This window comes from Planococcus citri, chromosome 3 (assembly GCF_950023065.1).
Source record: "Planococcus citri chromosome 3, ihPlaCitr1.1, whole genome shotgun sequence".
NCBI classification, from domain to species: Eukaryota; Metazoa; Arthropoda; class Insecta; order Hemiptera; family Pseudococcidae; genus Planococcus; species Planococcus citri.
The window spans coordinates 57743590-57760873 of record NC_088679.1 but is presented as its reverse complement, the minus strand read 5'-3'; the positions used below and the strand labels follow the sequence as shown (position 1 = coordinate 57760873).

The 17284-nt window shown below is 33.6% G+C and overlaps 2 protein-coding genes across 6 annotated transcripts in view; one reads left to right on the top strand and one right to left on the bottom strand.

Moving 5' to 3' along the window:
• Positions 1-17284, top strand: part of LOC135841343 (dipeptidase 1-like) — a 705386-nt gene that overhangs the window by 585019 nt on the left and 103083 nt on the right. The gene's annotated exons all lie outside the window — the stretch shown is intronic.
• On the bottom strand, positions 2-8311 carry Oseg4 (intraflagellar transport protein Oseg4). The gene is made up of 23 exons (XM_065358096.1): positions 8166-8311; positions 7967-8078; positions 7736-7884; positions 7554-7656; positions 7307-7467; positions 7063-7228; positions 6838-6983; positions 6540-6758; positions 6318-6453; positions 6095-6226; positions 3153-3244; positions 3024-3041; positions 2770-2933; positions 2446-2695; positions 2189-2367; positions 1771-2118; positions 1493-1688; positions 1183-1398; positions 984-1101; positions 784-912; positions 529-689; positions 343-458; positions 2-267 (listed from the first exon to the last, which is right to left on the bottom strand). Exons 1-23 carry the CDS (start codon positions 8187-8189, stop codon positions 93-95), a joined length of 3510 nt encoding a protein of 1169 aa, XP_065214168.1. The 5' UTR covers positions 8190-8311; the 3' UTR covers positions 2-92.

Below are 17284 nucleotides of genomic sequence, written 5' to 3'. Positions count from 1 at the left end.
GTAAAAAACACTCGAGGCAACGTATAATTGATCCAAGGATTGAAAATAAACAAATAATCAAAGTAAATCCAGCTATTTTGAAAAAAAAAATATCACAGTTTTGAAGGTGAATGACACAACGGGCATGTTTTCATCGACACCATTTGGGCAAAAAGGGTGAAATGTTTGCATACAGTACATTGCCATCCATCGGATATGTTCTCAATGATTTGTCCAGTAGCCATGCACACCATTCCTTGAACGTTACACCCCTCACATTTGGAATCCCTACAAAAAAAAAATATGGAATAGAATCTCAAATCTCTGAGTACAAGTTGGTACATCTTACAATGATGAGCTTACCATAACGAATTGACACGTGAGCAATTTGAGCATCTGGAAAATTTATCGGTGGGATCTTTGGGTTCATTTTTACTGAACAGATTTAAAGCCATCAATTCGTACTCCTTCTGACGTTCCTATAGAAAGTAGCATAGATTGTATCAAAAATTCAAAACTTTCTCTTCCGATAGTTGAATTAGTACTTACTGATGGAATTGCTTCTAATTCTATGAATGCTTTCGAAGCTGTATCAAAAGCTTTACAGCAAATGGCAGAAGTTGTGATGATGCTGTATATTTGTATTGGATCGAGTATATCGTCGTAGTTGCGTAACCTGACAGCTATTTTTAAAGCAGAATCGAGATTACCTGTCGAAAAATATTCAAAGTATGAAATACCTACATTGATTTAAAAAAAATTATGGTGTTTATTTGCAGAGTTGATTGTGTATGGTATTCGTACCATTCATCATTTGCAATTGTGATAACATGAGTAGATGGTAAGCTTCAGCATAATACCAAGGATTGTCCAGTAATTTAATACTTCTGATTGAGTCTACATCGATACCTCCGATTGTTTTAGCTCGACTACCTGAAAAATATCCATTTCAATACGATTATTAGAATCTCTTGCTGTGTCACAATAACATTTTCACTTCTTACCTTCAGATTTCGATTTCACTTTAGCATGCTTGAGGTAATCCTCTACCAGTAAGCCTACCAAAACATACATTTTCTTCATCAAAGCAGGAGGATATTTTTTACTTTGATCATTGGCCAACTGAAATACAAAATGGAGGTCGTCACCTTCACATTCTACAAAATAATATCAAAACATCAGCTCTATATAAAATCAACCTACATCAAAAAGCAACTCGGCAGCTTCCAAATATCGTTCTGCTTTACGATAAAGTTGAATAGTATCTAGTGTTTTGCCTTTTTGAAGCAATTGATGGACGTGTTTTTCGAACATTTGCAAAATTTGTACGTTTGTTTTGTACTGATTGGCTAATTGAAGAGCTCGATCCCATTCGTTGAGCTTGACACATACTTCTGCGGCCGTTTGGACAGCATCACACTGAAAAAAAAATATGATGTTATTTTGGAATTTATCAAAATTCAAATTGCGTGAGTTTTTTTCTTGTGAGGGGGGGGGGGAGAGAAGAATTTACCTTCAAATACGCGTTGACAGATTGCGAGCACATTCCTACGTTCATAAATATCTCGCCAATTTTTTTCAATAAGGGACTCTGTTCAGGTAACATGGATACACACGATTCTAGGGAGTCGTAATCTTCTAAATACTGATAACAGACGATTAGTTTTTCGTAATTGCTCGCTTTTAAATAATACTCTTTGGCAGCTTCTCTGAAAATAACCCCCGTCAAAATATTATTCATCGATATTCCATTACTCGTGCTCAAGAAATCCTATGGAGAGGAAAGCTTACAATTTATTCCTTTCCAGGAAATAATCTCCTATATTATTCCACGCTTTGGTCATCTGGCTATCCGAGCTCACCGAGGCTGTTCTCATTAATTCGATCACCTTGAACCAGTCTCCTAGTTTTTCACGTTGCTCGATTGCCAAGTCTCGACGATCAGCCATCAAGTAGAGTTCTTCAGCTTCGTCGAATTTGCCAAAATATGCGGCGATGGTGGCTTTTTTGAGTTGAACGTTTTGTATGTTTGATAATTTCTTGATGAGCTGAATACCTCCGTAATCGTTGCATCGAACGTAGGCCATCTCAGCTGTGGTCAAGTCCAAGTTTTGGAGAGCTGCTTCAGCCAGTAATCTCCTGCAGAATGAATTCGAGATGATTTAGGGAATAATTAAAATAATGAAGACTGAATTGAAATATTACCGACCATAATCTCGGATGAGGGTTTTTCTCGATAAAAGCGGTCGCTTCTTGAATACCAATTTTTTGTAGCAGTTCTCTTGTATCACGTAGAGATTTCGTTTCAAAATTAATTACACTTTCTGGACTCAGTTTATCCGCAGATGTAATAACTTCATCCAATAGCACCCCTTTGATTTCTAAATTCTACAAATAGGTACCCCTGATTAGTGATTAGTGAATCAAAACATCGCTTTATTGTGTGAAATTCACAAAAAAACCTACCTCAAAATCAGCTATATACGCTGAACTATTGATAGGTTCTTCTGGAAGCCCGTCTTTCAACACGTACATTCGATTTCGTTCCATAATCGCTAAATATTGCGGATTATCAGAGGCCCATTTCATATCCCAAACATCTCTTCTGTCGATTTGCACTCCACCGTCTTCTTTACTCACACCGTACTTGTCAGGGATATCTTTATGCAAATTGATCAATGAGAGAGCTCCGGTGCAATCGATAACGGAGAATTTTCTGTGTTGAAGAGATGAAAAAAATTGTGAATCATTTGTGCGGGGCATGTGCTCAAAAAAATTTACTATACTTACGTGCTATTGCAATTTATAGCTATAGATTGAGGTCTGGTGGACAGAGCGAATCTCTGAATAAGAGCAACTTGAGGTAGAGTGTATCTCTGAATTGTTCCGCTACGTCTTCCGATCAAAAGCGTTTTATTGGAACACGTCATGCAGCAAATTGGATCTTTGGTAGGCTATGCAACACAATATGAAAAGAAATACAACCGATATGAACCACTTGTTTTCAATTCTCCTCGATTTCCATTAATTATTTAGCGTTTTACCTGCGACCTCGATGAAAACTGCAACAAACGAAAGCATCGATTATTACTAATTTATGAACTTTCGTTGTATGTACTTCTACTTATAAGAAAGTAGAATGAAAATGATTTTGAAAAGCGCAATGAATTTACCTCGAAATTTTTATCCAGATCTTGAATAACTTCAGCTACTCCGGAAGGTGTGTCGTCGATGTGATAAAGTCTTTCTTTTTTGTGACTGGCGTCTGGAAAAATATCAATAATTATTGATTTGCGATAGTTTGAAAAATGAAAGTGGAGCTATTGGAATTTCAAGATTCATTTTTGGATTTGCGACGAGTGAGGTTTTTACGTCCTTTGTGCCACCTGCCAATAGAAGGACTTATATTCGGTTGATTTTCGAGTAGGTACCTACCTAATCAATTTACCAAAGTTGATAAAAGCTGAAAGTAACTTTTTGATACTTTTTTCGACATTTTCGTTACTCTGGTTACTTGAAAAAAAGGTCAAAAATTTCAATTTTTCCTAATCTAGATCTTGGCTCTACGCCCTAATGTTTGATAGGAAAAGAAAAAATTATTGTTTTTTTTTATATGTACATAATATTATATGTAATGGCAATTCGACAAAACTTGTGAAAAAGTCACTTTTTGCACATAAATGACAAAAAGGTCCAACTTTTTGCAAAAAAATTGATTAATGTCTTGCTTTTTACGAAATGAATAAAAGCTAAAAAAGTCTCAATTTTTACAAAAAGTGCATAAAAAATATTTTTTGCAAAAATTGCCAAAAAAATCTCGTCATTTGTCAAAATTGTTATATATTCGTTTTACCAAACATTTTCTGGAAGCTCAGCTTTTTTATATAAAATTTTATGAAGTACAACTTTTTCTCAATAATTGCTAATAAGTCTCGCTTTAGTTAATTTTTCCAGAAAGCACTGCCGAAGTAGAGGTTGAGTTTCCTTATTGGATATTGAGTAGGTACCTTGTACCTACCCAAGTAGAATGGTTCGTTTCGTAATTTTTTCTATCGTAAGTTCCACATTAAATTCAATTAACAAGTTGTGTTTTTTGTTTTGTAATTTTTCTGCATTAAAATGTTTGGACACTTTTTTTAAGATGAAATTTGAGTATGAGTCCTACGAAGGAGTGAAAAATCGGATAAATTGTATCGAAGTTGAACATTTTTTGACAAGGTGTCCAGAAAATTACTACAGCACAATTTTCGGTTTTTACTTATTGCTAGCCAAATTTTTGTTTAGAAAAGCATTATGTGCTCTTTGCCAAAATCATTGTAAAAAAAATTGTTTGAAAATAAAGCACAAAAAATTTGAAATTTTGGTCAAATTTTATTTTGAAATTCGAAGAGGATGGGTGAATTGAGCGACTCATTTCAATGTAAAAATTTAGAAATTGCCAAATTTTTAAAATCAAATTCCAAAAATAAATTATTAAAGCGATCAAAAGTTTGAATTTTTTGCATCCCTGGTAATTTCAAAGGTGCAAATTTGAAAAAGTTCTCGCAATTTTTATTTTGCTACTACATAGGTATGATCACTAAGAAGCTAATTTTTTTTTTCAATCGAAAGCTGTCTTCGAATATTTACCTCTGAAAAGGTATCAAAGGTCTAATTTTAATTTTAAGGGCCTCAAATTGGGGAAGAGGGTCCTAAAAGTTCATACCTTTATTTTTTTTGGAAAAAACGTTTTTTTTAAACTTCAAATTCAAAATGTTTACCAAGTACACAGTCTTGCCATAAGTTCTGACCCTACTTTAAACGCTTCTAATACAAAAACGAAATTTTAAAAACGTAAAAGTGATTATATATTCGGAAAGTAGATGAAAAAATCTTTAGTTTGACTGTATTTAGCTGCAACATGCTGCTCAAGGCGCTTAACAAAACGGGAATGACAGATGAAACAACAGAAGCCCCACGTACGCAAAAAACCAAAAAAAAAATTGACCAAAAAATTTTTTTTTGAAATTTTTTTATGCGCATCAATTTTTTTTTACTAAAATAGTAATTTGGTGATCCTGGAGCACAGAATTATTGTTTTAGTGAAAAAAATTTGATGCGCATAAAACAATTTCAAAAAAAAATTTTTCGATCAATTTTTTTTTTGGTTTTTTGCGTACGTGGGGCTTCTGTCGTTTCATCTGTCATTCCCGTTTTGTTAAGCGCCTTGAGCAGCATGTTGCAGCTAAATACAGTCAAATTAAAGATTTTTTCATTTACTTTCCGAATATATAATCACTTTTACGTTTTTAAAATTTCGTTTTTGTATTGGAAGCGTTTAAAGTAGGGTCAGAACTTATGGCGAGACTGTGTACTTTTTTTTTGGAAAAATGTTTTTTTTTTTCTAAATCATATTTTAACCTCAAATATGAAATTTGAAGTGTTTTGGTCTGATATGCCTCAAGAAACATATTTTCGGAATTATTGGACCCCTTTCCAAAAATATTGAAAAACTGAAGTGCAATGGCCACCACAACATATTTTAGTATTATCAAATCCTCAGTTTCTGGTGAAAATTTGAAACATTTCACCCCATTTGGGAGATATCGAAGGTCATTTTTTAATTTTAAGGGTCCTAAATTTGACGGGGAAGGTCCTAATACCAACGTGAATTTTTTTGAAAAATATTTTTTTTTATTAGTTGTATTTCATTTTTAAGTCCTATATTTGGACCAATTTAGTTCCATAGTGGAAGAATATGCCCTGGAAACCATTTTTTGGAATTTTTGGATCGCTTTCCAAAAATTTTTAGAAAATTTCTTCTGCTATAAAATGTTGATGCTGCATAGAAATGGTGTAAGTTTTTATAATTCAACCAAAATTCCAAAATTTAAATTTTTTAATATCACCCCCTCCTCATTCCACCCTGTTCATTTCAATTTTGTCGGGATACTAAAATTTTTCTTTGCAAATTATCAAAAAGAATTTTAAAAGAGATGTGTTGAAAATCTCTTTTTAAAAAAATCAGCTGAATTGGCTAAAGAGGTGGTTCGTTTTCAAAATGAGTCTAGCCAATACCGACAAAAACTATACGAAGTACATTAACTAAAAAAAATTCTCATGTAATTCTACTCACTTCCCAATTTGAACATCGAAGATCGTGATTTTGGAGTTATGTAATGCCACACGATGAAATTTTCTTGAGAAGCAGCAAAAATATGGGTACTATTGATACAAACCCAGATCGGTTTCAGATCCATAAATTTACCTAAAATAAATTCCCAAAATATCTGGAGTGAAGTCCATTCTACTCGTAAATCAATAATTGAAGGGGAAAAAATGGAATCAGATAAACTCACAATCGATCACTGTAGTCAAAACATTGCACACCATCAACATATACTGAGCACTGGACGTTTCAGTTTCAATGGCCATCACACAATGATCTTTATGAGCATCCAGTGAAAGTAACGATTTGACAATTTTCTGATTACACTACCGATACAAAACAGTCAAATAAATCGTATGTAGAATGTTTCTTTTAAAAAAAAACTGCCTTACGATAGGTATTAATCCCATACTTCGTTATTTTTCGTATCCCAGAACGTAACGACGGTTTCATTTTTTAAATGATTTTTCACCGGAAACACAACTGTATTGGAGAAATAACACCACGAATAATTCGGTCTAATGTTGGCGAAAAATACAAACGTATCCACAGCTAAAGCGATCTTCAACGAACTACCTTCCCAGCTGCAATCAGAGACCTGGCTACCGGGTAATTTCAACGTACGAATGTGCTAGAAATAAAACAATTCCATTAAAATACATTTTGGTGAGATTCGAGATTAATTTTACAGCGATGTAAGTATAGGGTACCTCGCCATAAGGTGAAAAAAACTGAACTATGTTCGTCTCTTTGGCCTCTCCTACTAAAATCGTAGAACCGGTTACAGCCAAAATACTACCATCGTGATTCCATCGACAGCTGCTAACGTACATACCGATATCTAATATGATAGGTTCTAAAAATGAAAAAAAACACGAATAGAATGAGTAAAGATTGGGATTGAAACAAACGTAGGTGGATAAAAGTGTATTTACTTTCATCGTGCTGATTTTTCATCAACTGCATGTGTCCTGATTGATAAACTATGGCTAGAACAGGGCAATTCTCTTCGACATAACCATTACGACCATTATACCAATGAATAGCTGCAATATGAATGATCACGTGAACAGCAGGCAAACAGCATACTTTGATTTTCGTCTATGGATAGAAAAATATATCATTAGAAGATGTTTTTGAATTATTATTTTAATAATGACGTGATACGTATTAATTTACCGTAAATACTCCTTCATCGTCGTACAGATGCAATTCACCATTTCGAGTACCGAATAAAATATATTTAGAGTTTGGAGACCATTGAACAGCTGTTAATCCGAGCTTTTTCAACTCTTTGCCCCAAATACGACTTCCATCGACTGATCCCACAATTACAGCTCCTACGAAACGAGTTAATAATTATCAAAATAAGATACCTATCTATATTTTGATACACATGATTTTAGTTCTTTCGCACTAATCTTACCATCTTCATAAGCGATGCATACTTTTTGTCCATCGTAATTCCAAGCCACACCTTTAACTACAGATTTATTTCGATTGTTAATCATTTCTTCGTACCATGTGCCCTTTAACGAAACCAAATTCGAAGTAGATAATCAGATTTCTCGATGATATCAAGTTGGAGAATGAACACTTTACCCTTACCTTATGTAATACCCATACAATTATCAACCCATTATCATCACTGGAAGTCAACTTCTGATACTGTTCGTTCCAAGCTACAATCTGTACATTACCGGAATGTCCTTCTAGGTTTTGGTTCATCGAGGTTCCACCGGCGTTTTTGGTTTTTTCTAAACAGGTGTGAAAATCACTTGTTGCTACATATTGTAAAATTCATCTCGACTTAATAACCTAACAGTCTGAGGTTCGAACCTGAATCCAGCTTCATTATCTTCAGCAGCCCATCTTCTCCTCCGGCAGCTATACAGCCGTTTTCTGAGCTCCATTGAACGCAATTTACTTTTAAATTGTTGGGTATAGCGATCTACGATAGTTGAAATTACGTGTTAGTTTTGTGCGATTTTTTATTACATTACATATTAGTACCTAGGTACTTATTTGAAATACGTACTTTCTTGCTTAAGTAGATGAACATTTCGATTATTGCGACATCGCGATGTAAAGTGTCAAATTACGAGATATCCTTTCAAAAGTTTACGAAATTAATCACTAACACCTGTTGCCATGGCAAACCCCGGTTCAAAACAAACAAATACCAGGAACGAATAACTTACATTCAACGATTTGGCCTAGGTCAAGGACGTCAGGCTATTCCGAGCATAATTGGATTGAAAACAAAGAGAAGTGGTGCTTCTTTTTCTACGAGAACGTCGAGAACGAAGCTGCAACTTGCAAGCAAGCTCCAAGCTCTGGCTCTAGATCTGGTTTTCACTTTTCAAATTTTCAAAAATATTTTTGAATTCAATTTTATGAAATTTAGGCATCTTGCTATCAAGAAGTGAAACTAAAAAAATCAACTTACAAATTGATACTATTGTTTAAATGTTTAAGGTTATTTTAATTATGCTATATCAATCAAGGAGAGCTGCTTGAAAGAAAAGTCTGAAAGCATGACTCATTAGAATCAGTAAATAAATATAAAAATAAAATAAGCAAAATAGCAAAATCACAAAATGCAAAAACTTTCCTGCAATCTGTTCTTCACTGTTGCATACGTAGTTGCGTATAATACGTCATATTGTCAATGGACTTTTTTCGTTTTTTGAACCATTTTTCAAAAGAAAAATTCCTTTCGCTTTGTTCGAGCAGTAATTTTCTCTTATTTCAATAGAATAATCATCTATTCATTATGAAGAAATTTTCGAAAAATTACCTAAGTTTCGATTTTTTTATGTAAGTATATCGTATATCTAATCCAGTTTTAGTTTCCTTCCTCCTGGGTAAAATCTTGGCAACGCCATATACCTAATTTTGAGAGTGAAACGTTTGTTATATAGGCTGAAAAAAACTTGACCCCCTCCCCCTCCATCAGAAATTGAAACATAAAACCTCCTCACGATTTCACCCTGGATACGTCACTATGGAGTATATGAACGTCATAAATTTGTTCAAACTCTCTGACTCTTGAACTTTTTCAAAAAGAATAAAACTCACCAGAGAAAATTTTGAATTTACACTCTCCAAATTGAAAAAAAACCTAGCTAGATCGAAATAGTAGGTATGTTCTAAAACCACCCTAACAAAAGTTCCAAGTGCTCAAAGTTCATTTTTGGATTTTTGCCGAACTTTTGGAGAATTTAAAAATTTTAAAAATCTCTTCTGAGGGCGATTTTCAAACTTTTTCATGTGTAAATTTTTTAGAGCAAAGTGTACCAAAGCGAATAATTTTTCTATTCAACTTCCACACATTGACAACTAGATACTCGTTTTGGACCATTCTGGAGTCTCCAGTAATTTTTCAATTTTCTGTAGAAATTTCAAAATCGCTCTGGAAGGGTCAAAATTGAATTTTGGCATCCATGGTGAATCGCAGTTTTACTTTTTTGGAGCTTCCGGCGAGTTTTTCAAATTTCTCCATTCCGTTTTAGGCCTTCCGAAGCAATTTGAAGTTTTTGGAGAAAATTAAAAAATCACTGACGGCTTCAGAACTGCCCAAAACTAGTAGTTGTTGATGTGTGAGAATTGAGTTATAAAATTAAATTTTTTTTCAGGCAAAGTGAACTATTGCGAATAAATTTCATAAAGAAATTTAAAAATTGCCTTGAAAACAGTTTTGGATCATGCTGTTTCTATTATGCTCGATCAAAATTTTTGTGACAATTGAAATCGTGTAATCTAGAATTTCTTTTTCTGACCTTTTTCAGTCGGACGATTAGAACGCAATTTGCAGAGATTTCAAAAAAAAGTTTGAGTGGACCCTCCAGGTTAAAAAGAGAATGAAAAAATGTTTTACCTACCAATTTGAGCTACATATTTACTCAAACGATTTTTATACTTTTAATTTTCTTATTTCAGTTCCTTTTTCTCACTATACTTACAAAAAAAAACAAATCGAGGGGTCATTCTCATTTGTGGAATTTGACCTCTGGATGCATTCGCCCAATCAGAATTATTGTAGTAACTGAAAATGTGAAACCGTGTGATCTACAAAGTATCACTGGACGATCAGGAACCTCGAAAGGAGGGGAGTCAAGAAAAACCAATTTAATAAAACTTTGCTGGAAATGAGTCAGAACTCGTTAAATGCGTATACAGGGTGTCCGGGGAGTGGTAGACCTAACTTCAGATTTGGATATAACTGGGTACGAGTAAAAAAAAAACGTAAGATAAACAAGTTGTCTATCTTGAAAATTGAAGGAGCAAAATACGTTTTCAAAATCCAAGAGCCAAAATCCAATTTTGACCATGGGGGTCGGTAGTGTACTTTGAAAATTGAACAAAATTACCTATTATGACTTTTTGCCTAACTTGCAAATTGAACTGGGCCACAATTGATTTTCAATTTGATAAAAAATGCGTGCGGAATTGAGAAGTCATATGTAATAGATAATTTTGTTTATTTTTCAAAGTACTACCGACCCCCGTGGTCAAAATTGGATTTTAGCTCTCAGATATTGAAAAAGTATTTTGTCCCTTCAATTTTAAAGATAGGTCACCTGTTTACATAGCCCATTTTTTTTTTTTTTTTTTTAGTCGTACCTGATTGTATCCAAATCTGAAGTTTGTACCATTACTCCCCGGATACCCTGTATTCAGCTCGTCTAGTTGGAAAATTTTTAAATAGGTAATACAATGCACGCAAAAATTCATTCACATTCCATTCCGCTTATTCATGAGCGGTTTTATAAGCGTTAAGTACTACGTATGTGTGTAAGAAACACGAACTGGTATTTAGCATTTTGTTACAATCATTTTCTGCCAGATAATTTATTAAATCCTAGTACACCTTCAGATTCACATTAGGCTGATCCATCGGATAGCTGAATGATATTAGAAAAGTTCAATTTTGAATCTTTCACAGCAGTCTGTATAGCTTTTAACAGTCCTTCTGCTGTACATCGATCTGGGAATACACTGGTGAGGTATCGTGTACCAACTCCAGTTTGGTCGTCCATCCAAAATGAAAAATTCTGAAAAATTGAACTTACCTATATTTTTTGCTCGATTTTGATCTTAATTGAAAGATCGATTATTTAAAAATTCGGAAAAAAGAAGGACTTTTCCTGACCTTCTGGATTGGAGGGGCTGTTTTAGACACCCTGTAATAGAATATTCTGCAAGTATTTTCTGTAAAATCATTATCATAAGACAATCGCATCACCGTGTCCTCAAAAAAAAAGTACCTCAAGACGGCCATTTCTTGCCCCATTTGCAAATTTTCAGGTCACATTCGCACGTGTGGTTAACAAACGTCGCATTACGAAGGTAATTCGCTCTATATACCTCGGCCTTTAATTAATGGGAATAGTTAACTGGTGTTTATCACAATAGTGAAAACCCACAAGTGTAGTTAGATTGTCTCGAGTCGAGTAATAAGGTTCGATTACGAGCTAGGTTTTTGGTAAATGGTCCACGAAGGGCAATCGGCTTTTGGCCGCTTCAAGGAGCTTCTATACAAGTTGTTGCACGAATGAAAAGCGCTGCCCAAAATATTTAGAAAATGAATTCAAAGCATAGAGGCAGGCGACTCGCTAACGCGAAAATTAATTACTCCGGCGAACTTGTGCGGCGTGCCGAATTCCTATAGCAAAGAACGGCGCAAACAGATTATCAATTATCGCGACGAATATGATAAATGGAGGGATGGTGGGACGATGGTTGGAAATAGAGCGGCGAAAACCTGATATGGCATTTCGTGTAAAATAAATGGCTGCAAATGTATATTATATGTAGTAAAACTAGCTGGGGAAAAAAGCATTAACCCAAGATTACGTTCATTTTCTTAAAAACGAATGTTGGTGACATTTTTTTTCCTACAGCTATATTAGCTCGCCCATATACCGGTTATTTTTTATATTTAAATAACTCACGAGTGTGTGTGTGTTCTTTTTTTTTTTTTTTTGAAAAACTGCTTCACGCAGTCTGTTGGGTTTTTTTCTGTTTCTCGCTTTTTCGGGCTCTAATATTTCATCGACGATTTATTAAACGCTCGGTTAAATGCGATTTTACCCTCGGTCTCGTGTGCATAGTTTACAAAAAAAAAAAAAAACATAAAAAAAGGAAAAAAAGTATTCGTATTTAACAAAAAATTATCAAGCCAACGATAGTCGACGGGATGAGTTAAAAATAACGATGACGTTTTCGAACGCGTCAGGCATTTCAAGGTTTAGATTTAAACCGAAAAAAATATAACTACGGAGAAGAATGAATAGGTTATATGGTATAAGGAAGGCAACAGGAAAAGTTATGTGAATTATGAAAATGGTATGCGATTACAGTGGCTCGTAAAACGGAAAACTAATCGAAATTCATCGACATCAAGCGAAATAAAAGTAATGTACGAATTCAGTTCGCATTTGCGAACGTATTAAGATGGATTCGACGATGCCGTCCTCGCAACTTGCTAAAAGGTTTATAGCCTTTGTTCATTATTCACGCCGCTTTCGAAAACCGAAATTATACGGTACATTTCTCGATGTTGTTTCGAAATGAAATACAGAAAATTTCGCTCGCTGGGTTCTTCTGTATATTCTCTCACTCGGTGTACTTTTTTTCACTCAGCTTTCTTTTCTTTTTCACTTGGCTTACGCGATGCCTTCAGATGTTCGTAAAATCTAGACTTGTTTATTTTACAAATTGCGTAATTTTTGTGCAAAATGGAGCAAGGGAAAAAATTAAGGCGATGGGATTGTTTACCTACGATTTATTATCAAATAGATAACAATTGATTTTAATTTTATCACAGAAAAGAAAAAATTACTTACGTATTCATCCAGATTCTGCCAATTCAACTCATTTTGATTGACTAAATGACTGATCGATTTTTTCCCAAAAACTATTCAATTCACACTGAAGTACGTTTGTTGAATTTTAGAGCTGTCAGTGCATTTTAATTGAAAGGGAAAATCTTAAACATGAAGATAACATTAACCCTTTGAATGTTCTCTAGGTTACCATGTTCGGGACACAAATTGCTTTGAAGAGTGTAATAGGGCTCCCTGCCCAATTAGATCAAATCACAGGAAAGTTGAGCTTTCACAGGGAAATCATTTTGGATAATGAAAGTTTTGAAAAAGTTCAAATCCTCCATTCCCAACAAAACAAATGAATACATATATTTGTAAGTTGGAAATTTTCTTTGAAAATAATTCAACAATATAAGGTAATGAACGTTAGACAATGAGCACTTTTTGAAAACATTTCTTGAAAACGAATAAAAAAATTATCATTAATTTATATGTGGTATAAGTCTGGTTTTCATCACACAAACTTGCTTTTAAAAATGTTTTCAAAAAGTGCATTTGACCAATTTTTTTACTCATGTTGTTGAATTATTTTTGAAAAAAATTTCCAATTTATATTAATTTGTTTTGTTGGAAATGAAGGATTTGAGTTTTTTCAAAATTTTTATTTTCCAAAATGATTTCCCTGTGAAAGCTCAACTTTTTGTGATTTGATAATTGGGCAGGGTGCCCTACGTATTACACTCTTCAAACCAAATGCAAAGTTATATTATAGCATTTTAAAGTTTTGCATCTGTTATCTGTACATTTTTGGAGTTATCAGTCATCAAACTTATCAGAATTTTATTTAGATTTTATCACAACTTTCAGTACATTATTGTTACCTATGAATAATTCAAAATTATTTCTGACATTCAAATTGAAATTTTTTCAAAGTTTAGATGTTTTTCAGGCAATTTGAAGCACAAGTTAGTTCCATTTTTTAAATTATGTTCCTCCCTCATTCTTTTCAATCTTTACTAAAGAAATGACATGAGCACATTATTCTGCTGCTATCAGTTGGGATTACATTTTCTCATCTAAAATATATGTTTTCAATGGTTTCAAAAAGAAATGGGACATTTTTTTTGATACCCTACTCAATATTTCATTCATATAAGTACTTGATTCTTTTCAGCCATTCCTTTAAAATTTTTAATAAATAACAATTTTATCAGGCACTTAAACAGCCGATTTTGACCTGTAAATTGCGGCAGTTTTTATAAGCAGACTCACCAGTTTTCTCTAGTGAAAAGTCGTCCGCTAGAAGCACCTCCTTTTATAAAAACAGCCGCTTTTGAGCTGTAAATTAAGGGGATATTCTCAATACATGGTAGTATATCGGTTTGCCTGCCAAACGTAAATATAATTATTCAGAGCCGCGGATGCACGGAATGGGCTCAAATTTGAAATATATGTTTTTCAAGACACTTCGAACAATCCTATGCATGCGTTTGTCGATACGTTAATGGTTTTCGAAAAAATACCGTTTAATGAAATTTGGGACTTTTTGGTGAAAAATCCAACATTTTTAAAAGTGTATTTTTTCGAAAACTATTTAACGTATCGACAAACGCATGCATAGGATTGTTCGAAATGTCTTGAAAAATATATATTTCAAATTTGAGCCCATTCCGTTCATCCGCGGCTCTGAATAATTATATCAAAGTTTGTTCCATAAGACTAATGTAAAATAAGGCATTTTGGTTATGCTATGAGAAAATTTGGTGTATTGAGAATATACCCTTAAGCAGCAGTTTCTAATTTGCCATAACAAACCCAAGTAGGGAAAAACATTCGCAAGTAATTTGGGAAACTCATATTTTTGAATGGCGCCTCTATGTATGCCCAACTTTCCAATCATCTAGGACAGCTTGCCAGTATGCCAGTGTAATTTGATTGATTTGAAAAATGCAACATCCAGTGGCTGTATGATGTGGGTGGTATTCGGAGGAAACAATGTAAATTGAATATTATGCTACCTGCATTGCTCAATGGCCAATAGAGAGATGTGAGAAGAACAGTTATCTCTGATGATGGTTTTTTTCCCATCTAACTTTCAAAAATAGAGCAGGATGATATTTTCGAACCAATTGCTAAATACAGTGCTGTCCATCCATCCGGATTTGTTTCTATTATAACTGGCCCCTTCGAGCCCATCCTCAGTCCATGTTAAAAACATTTTGCCAGATTTATTTATTGTGTATGAGAGAAGAGGGTATCTTGGGACCTCGGTAATCCCAAGAGATTAATTAATTTATTATTAATAATGACGAAAATAAAAACATTCTCACGATTCATTTCATTCAACTTCTGAACAACAACTGCAACATGGTAAGCTAAAATACCTAAACTAACGCTATCTATCTACTCTCATTCGAGAGGGGTTCCACAGGCCACTGGAATTTCAGAAATTTTCAAAATATGCCACCTCTCTCCCTCAAACAAAAAATTGAGTTAGAGTTCCTAAAATCAAAATTTAAAACATTTTAAGGTGCCTTACTCTTCTAATGCAGGCTGCATGGGTTTATCTTCTCGTAGTTCCCGTATTTCATCTGTGTCCTTCCATTCTCCCCTTATTTCGAGTTTGATTAAAATATTCATTTATTTACTCGATAATAAATTAATAATACAGGATGTCTGGTGAGTGGATGTCCATACTTCAGATTAGTCTAGGTACAACCCGGCACAACTAAGAAAAAAAGCAATGTGAAAGTGTGGCCAATCTTGAAAATTAGAAGGGGTCAAATCCAATTTTGACCATGGGGGTCTGTAGAACGTTGAAAAATAAACAAAATTACATATTATGAATTTTTGCCCAAGATTCAAATTGAAGGTGCTACAAATGGTTTTTAATTTCAAAAAATCACTACCTATCAAAAAAATGAAAGCGGAAATAATACATACTTACTATACATCAAAAAATAAACAAATTTTACCAAGTATGATCATTTTTTTCTTACTCTAAAATTTAAAACGTTTTTGAAGCTCAACAATTTTTAGCCAATTAAAAAATTGTTGAGCTTTCATCACTTTTTAAGAGGGGAAAAATGATTACAGCAAAATTTGTTTTATTTTTTGACATAGCATTCATTTTCGCATTTACTTTTTTCATCGCGATTTTTCAAAATTGAAAATCATTTGTTGCTCCTTCAATTTGCAAGTTGGGCAAAAAGTCATAATAGGTAATTTTAATCATTTTTCAAAGTACTTACTAATGACCTACATGGTCAAAATGGACTTCGGCTCTTGGATTTTAAAAATGTATTTTGCCTCTTCAATTTTGAAGAAAGGCTACACCTTCACATAATCTTTTTTCATAGTAGATTGATTGAATGATTAATCGATTGATATTTTATTCACTTGTTTTTGGAATCAGAATCTGAATCAAACTTCCTCATTATGTAAGTACCTTTCAGAATTTTCTCGGCAATTTCATCGAACCACTGTATAAATTCCTTGACCTTACGCTGATTGTCATGTGACAATTGTTGATACTCAGTCTGCTTCAATAAGCTTGTACTTGCTGTACTTGCAAACATCCACTCCATTACAGACATCATCTTGAATATGTTTCCAATTGGATACAAAAAAATTGTTCTCAACTTTGCAACGTCACACTGGTAGCAAGTGTAATAATTTATTGTAAAGATTATACATGTAGGGAAAAAAAACGTGTACAAAATCGATCTAAATATGTATAAGAAATTTAATTTTTTAAAAATGCATTTTTTTAGTGATAGAAATATTTGGAATGAGATCAGTGTAAAATTTTTTGTGAAAAAAAAATGATTAGATACTTTTTTAAACTTATACATTCCCACATCTCAAGTGTGTTCAGTGGTTTGTTCTAATCTTGTTAAGTAATGAAAATAACTTCATCTGATCAGTGTAAAATTTTCTTGTGAATGAAAAAAAACTAGGTATTACTTTTATTAATTTACTGATTTTTACAAGATCAATCAATAGCCTCATTCTCATTATTTTCCTCTGTATCTGATATGATAATTGTCTTATTTTCATTTGCATCATTTTGAAATGAATTGGTAGAAAGAATAAATATTAAAATATGTATTAATAATATTAATAGAACAATATTCCACTATTCACTAAGGCAAGAGATTGCATGAGCCATGAACTATGAAGTATGAAAAACTGAAGGCAGTGAATGAAGGCAGATGCTGATTGCTGATGCTTCCATAAAACACTTGTCTTAGTACATTCTGGATTTTGGGAGTTTGCTTTGGTTGTAGTTGCATCAGTATTGGTGGTATTGGCGGTGATAGTA